This window comes from Microplitis demolitor, chromosome 8 (genome assembly GCF_026212275.2).
Source record: "Microplitis demolitor isolate Queensland-Clemson2020A chromosome 8, iyMicDemo2.1a, whole genome shotgun sequence".
Lineage (NCBI taxonomy): Eukaryota > Metazoa > Arthropoda > Insecta > Hymenoptera > Braconidae > Microplitis > Microplitis demolitor.
In genome coordinates this window covers 4,701,876-4,707,875 of record NC_068552.1, presented here as the reverse complement: position 1 = coordinate 4,707,875, position 6,000 = coordinate 4,701,876, and the positions used below count along the sequence as shown (strand labels likewise).

At 40.0% G+C, this 6,000-nt stretch overlaps 2 protein-coding genes across 2 annotated transcripts; both read left to right on the top strand.

Annotated features, from left to right (window-relative positions):
- Positions 1 to 548: 548 nt before the first annotated feature.
- On the top strand, positions 549 to 1,673 carry LOC128668427 (uncharacterized). Its single transcript, XM_053741374.1, has one exon. The coding sequence runs from the start codon at positions 549 to 551 to the stop codon at positions 1,671 to 1,673; it is 1,125 nt and encodes a 374-aa protein (XP_053597349.1).
- Positions 1,674 to 2,810: 1,137 nt separating this feature from the next.
- LOC128668426 (uncharacterized) lies at positions 2,811 to 3,302 on the top strand. The gene has a single exon (XM_053741373.1). It carries the CDS (start codon positions 2,811 to 2,813, stop codon positions 3,300 to 3,302), a length of 492 nt encoding a protein of 163 aa, XP_053597348.1.
- Positions 3,303 to 6,000: the final 2,698 nt, after the last annotated feature.

Here is a 6,000-nt window from a genome sequence, read left to right as displayed (position 1 = left end):
CAAAACATTGGTCCTTCGAGCTGGATAACGTGAAAATAAAGAATAATTTATTTTACTGTAAATGCACAGTCGCTTCCGACGTTTACGTAAGTGCGTTTTTTCATGGTGAGAGTTTAAGTGTTAACCATACTCATCAAGTTTGTGATCATCACTTTATCAAGCAGTTACTCATCTCAAAAGTGAAAGTTTTGTATGCAATAAATTATTTTGCATATTTTATCTCGAGCATCAGCCCTTGTAATCAAGATTTTATCATCAGCAGATTTACGGCAGAGTTAACCTCATCCAAGGGACAGTGAGCAACCGACCTGAGGTCCATAATCATCAGCTTTTACAATCATCATCGGATTTTCAACGCCATTGTGACGCATTGTCATAAATCAACTTCTGAACTATCGACAAGTAAGTCAGTTGAATCACCAATATTTCCTACCATTAGTGTATTTTCCATACCATTCATATTTTGCTTCCTGCAATCGCGAGAATTTACATTTGTGCTCTGCTTTCGATCTTTTTTATCATTTATTTGTATTTATTACTGATCAAACATGGCTGAAGCACAAATTAGAGCTTTAAAATGTAAGCGAGGTGCAGCAAAGCGTTCATTAACTATGTTCGAAAATTTCTTAAAACGGTTTAATCCGGACAAAGACTTTCCAGTCTTAAATAAAAGATTCTCTGAATTAGAGAAACCCCGCGAAATCTTTCTAGAATACCAAAATGAATTAGAATTATTAGAAGGTGGAGAGGACGAAGGAAAACTGGCCGAAGTTCATCAGCATAAAGTTCAATTCGAGGAAGCCTATTTCGAATCATACAAGATCGCGCATAAGCATTTGTTTCCAGGACCTACAAGTTCTGCTCCAACCGCATCCTCCATTCCGAAAATTTCTATTTTTAATCCACTAATTATATCTGCTAATTTAAATCAATTGCCAGCAAATATCAATCCTGGTTCGCCGGGTGATCACGAACAAATTTCAATGCAATCTCAGACGCGTGAATTAACTTCTCCGGGCATTCATGAACAAATCGCACATCAAAATCAAGCGTGTGAATCCTTTCCTCTGCCCGCTACTGAGCAAATTTCACATCACAATCAAACACGCGAATCATCTGCTCCGCATTCAGACCACTCCGTCATCGCCACACCAAGTTATTATAACCCCAACTACTTCGGTTTGCCTTCTGTGGAAGTGCCTAAATTCGGTGGGGCCTTCGACGAATGGATAGGTTTTCATGATTTATTTGAATCCTTTATCCATGGAGATAAAAATATTCCCCCGATTCGTAAATTGTATCATTTAAAAAGCTGTTTGGTAGGAGAAGCGGCTAGTGTAATCTCTTCCATCGAAGCCTCAGCTCAAAATTATGAGCTGGCTTGGAATTTACTAAAAGATCGTTATGATAACAGTAAGCTAATGCGGGAAAAATATATTCAAGCAATACTGGACATTTCTCAAATATCAAAAGAGTTTTCAACGCAAGCTTTCGTGGATCATTTACAAAAAAATTTGCGTGCTCTCAAAACTTTAGGAGAGCCTATTGATGGGTGGTACTCCATTCTGGTGGTTATTCTTCGTAATAAATTAACAAATTCGCTTCGTGATCGATGGGAGGAACATAGCAATAGCTATCCTAATCCCACCATCGATCAATTCTCAGGCGTATAGTTGGAAGCCAGTCAGCCTAAAATCTCACTCTCGAGCTCCGTCACAGCCAAAACAAACTTTCGCGTTAGAGGTATCTTCTGGCCGTTGTCTTCACTGTTCAGACGATAATCATTACATTAATTCCTGCGCCAAATTTACCGTTTTAACTCCATTCGCCAGGTATGAAACTGCCAAAAGGAACGGTTGGTGGACTAACTGTTTGCGTAATACGCACCAATCGTCTCAATGTACTGCTAGCGAATGTCGCATCTGTGGCCAGCGTCATAATACGCTTCTGCATTTTGAAAAGCTCAACGCTTCCTCTCAAAAAAATAACGGAAATGACTATAACAACAATAATTATAACAATGGTAACCATAACAATCATAATAATCACAATAGCGTCAATAAAATTAATACAGCCAGTCAGAGTGAATCAAGTGCGCAGGCGCAGACTTCTCGCGTCAACTTGCACGCGCTTGTATTCTCCGATGCCCTACTGGCCACCGCCATAGTGGATATCGTGAATCCACAAGGAATTTCAAAGGCATGCAGATTTTTTTTTGGGATGCCGGTTCCCAGGCTCATTTTATTACTGAGGCTACAGCTAACTTTCGAAAGCTTGACCGAACTGAAGTTAACATATCGGTCAGTGGTGTCGACGATCTAAGTACAAATATCAAGCACGCCACTCGCGCTATCATAAAATCGCGATTCAATAAATTTTCTACAAATATTGAGTTTTTGATAATTCCGCAAATTAGCAAAGCAATGCCGTTGGCTACTATTGATCTCGCTGGGCTAGAAATACCGAAAAATATCGTTTTAGCTGATCCAGAGTTTTGTAAACCTTCCTCAGTAGATGCACTTATAGGAGTCAATTTTTTTTTACAAGCTTTTAAGTGTCGGACAAATTAAATTGAAAAATCAGCCGGAGGCAATTTTGCAAAAAACTCAGCTTGGGTGGGTGGTCGCTGGTGGTTTAAATTCTTCGTTTAAGAAACCAAATTTATCATGCCATCTTATTCTCAACAACCAAGTTAATGATACTAATCTCACCCGATTTTGGGAAATAGAAGAGCTTCCCGCGGCAAAAGTTCTGTCCCCTGAAGAGCAGTTGTGTGAGGAGCATTTTCTTCGCAATACTACCAGAGAAACATGGTTCGGCTGCCATTTAACAATAATGTAAACAAACTTGGTGCTTCATACCCTTCAGCCTTGCGGCGTTTTCAATCACTTGAGAAACGTTTGGTGCAAGATAAAGAAATTCGAAATGAGTACACTGCCTTTTTGCAAGAATATCTAGATTTGGGTTACATGTCGCTTGCAACCAAGTCAAATGTTGTGGACTCGGACTTTTATCTTCCTCACCACGCTATAGTTAAAAAAGACAGCCTGACTACCAATAGTCGGGTCGTCTTTGACGGTTTTGCTAAAACTACTAGCAGAATATCCCTAAATGACGCTCTCATGGTCGGCCCTAAGCTGCAGGACGACTTATTTATTTTGCTTATTAGATATCGGTCTCATACTATTGTTCTTACTGCAGATATAGAGAAAATGTACCGTCAAATTCGGGTACATCCTGACGATACCAAATATCAAAAAATATTATTTCGAGGCAATTCTTCTAAACCTATTTCTACGTAAATACTCAATACCGTCACTTACGGCACAGCATGCGCTTCTCATCTTGCCATTCGTTCTCTGCAGCAGCTCGCTAGCGACGAGGGTCGGGCTTATCCTCACGCTGCCGTAGCCCTAAAGCGCGATTTCTATGTTGACGACCTTCTTACTGGCACAAATACTATTCCGGAAGCCGAAGTGTTACGCTATGACCTGAACGAAATTTTGAAAAAAGGTGGCTTCAACTTACGAAAGTGGGCTTCAAATGAGCCCTCTCTCTTATATAAGTGCGACGATCACCCAGTCACGATTCATATGTGACTTGACCCAGGCACGTCTATCAAAACTCTAGGCATTCATTGGATCGCCAAAGAGGACAGCATATTCTATTATAACAGGGGTAATCTAAAATAAATTGGTTTTAATTGTAAATTGATATTTGAATTTGAATTTGATTCGACTGCGCTCTCGGCCCACGCATCTCCGTTGTCTCCACGCCGTCGATGATCGATAACCTGGGACTTTACTAATTTATCGATGCATTTGGCCGTGCGACGAATGGGTGCTTTGCGAGGGCCCCGAGTCCCGCCATTTCTAGAAATTTAAATTTGGGGAAATTTTGGACGGTACGAGCCTGACATGGGACTGAGAGTGGGGAGCTGCTGGCTTCGCGGCGCACCGAGAAGCACTCGAGCGTCACTCACTGCCTAGAGCTGCAAATAACCAGTCGTATTTTAAGCAAAATTAAAACTAAATTTTACAAAAGAAGACAACTTGATGGTGAGTCGTGAAGACCCCGCATTCGTGGAGAATCAATTAAATTACGGTGAGTCTCAGTCTGACCCCGGACTACATTGAAAATCCACGTTCAGGATCAGTCACAAATTTCGCTGAGTTTAGCAACCGCGTAATTTATTTAAAATATTAATTGGCAGCAGCAGGAGAAAGAAGATTAGAAGCCAACAGCACCCAACAGCCTTCTTTGAGAGCGGCGTCCTCCTCCCACCATATGGCGTCGTCATTTTCACCAGCGGCTGCTTCGGTAAATTTTGAAGTCTTTTGGTTTAATTAATTTGTTCAAACTTCTCTAAAAATATTTTAATGGAATAACATAAATTGTTAATTATATATATAAAAATTTACGAGATAAGATTTATTGGTTTTCGCGGCGTGGGTTCGAGAGCGTTCGGTCGCCACTTTGTATAAGTGTCTGGGTTTGTTTTACTAGGTAGCGTCATAATTAAAATTTTCTCAGTTGAGTCTAGCGACCACTGATTAAATAATTGATAATTAACATTTAAGTTTAGCAAACTCTAGTCGGTATTTTTCTAGAGGTACTGAGTCCCAAAGACCGTTCTCTAGGAGGTGCCAGAGATTTAGTTTGAAAGTGACCGTGGTGCTGAGTCTCACCGACCGCATCACTGGAAACTTTATTAAATAAAATTTAATTAAAATAAAATTTAGGCTAAAAGACAACCCAGAACTTAAGACGTTATTTAAGAACTTGAAGTTGTGGATAGACTGTGTGTGAATATGAGTTAATTTATTTATTGCCTCGCCAGCAAAATTATTGTGTATTAAGGAGAAAATTATTTGTTATTATGAATTAAGGAAATTTTGTATTAAATTTAAACACAGTTTAAAATACGTAAATATTGTCGGGAATTTGAAAATTTTATATTAACCAAATAGATATATCCGTTGCCAAAGAGATATTGTAAATAAATTTTGAATATTTTATTAAAATCATATTTATTAAAATAATTATTCTCAATCGATTAGTGACGCTGATTCTCACCGACCGCTCATTAAGGGGTTGATAAAAACCTAACTCTGCAGCTGTGTAGTCCAGTCACGATAAGGAAATTTTCGAATTCGTCCTTGAGATTTTCATTCCTCTCTGCTTTGTTTGCCTTGCACACGATACTGAGAGATCGTGCAACTTACTCTCAGTGGCGCCCTTAGAATTTTTTAATTCAAAAGGTGTCCAAATCGTGACCTCGTAAGCCTCGTCGTCAAGACCACGGAAGACGAGGGGTACCCGGTTATACTATAGCGTAAATGTCTGTAAGCTAAAAACAGTCACTAAACGCTCCATTTTATCTCAGATAGCCAAACTGTTCGATCCTTTGGGCTTGCTAGGTCCCGTCATATTACATGCAAAAATAATTATGCAATCCTTATGGAAAACTGGTGTGGCGTGGGACGAATCAGTTCCAGTCGACTTGCACACGTCATAGACTGCTTATGTGGAGCAGCTTCCATTAATTTCTGATCTACGTTTCGGTCGTTGCATTACCATTGCTGACTCAATTAACGTTCTAATGCATGGTTTCTGTGATGCCAGCGAAAAGGCGTACGGTGCCTGCCTTTACTTACGATCGGTGGATCAAGATGACAAGATTCACGTAAAATTAATTTGTTCTAAATCTCGAGTGGCTCCGGTTAGCTCGATTTCATTGCCTCGCCTAGAGCTTTGCGGTGCTCTTTTACATGCTCGCTTATTCCTTATAGTACAACAAGCACTCTTAATTAACATCGATGAGATTTTTTTGTGGTCTGATTCTACAATAGCCTTGCATTGGCTAAAGGCTCCCCCGCATTGCTTAAAAACATTTGTCTCAAATCGCGTTGCTGAAATTCAGAGACTAACAACCGCTTGCCATTGGCGTCATGTTGCCCCACTTGATAACCCTGCGGATCTTGTATCTCGCGGCCAACT

Bases quoted from the DNA above. Each gene is read 5' to 3' on its own strand.
- LOC128668426 (XM_053741373.1), top strand. From the start codon at position 2,811: ATGGTTCGGCTGCCATTTAACAATAATGTAAACAAACTTGGTGCTTCA.
- LOC128668427 (XM_053741374.1), top strand. From the start codon at position 549: ATGGCTGAAGCACAAATTAGAGCTTTAAAATGTAAGCGAGGTGCAGCA.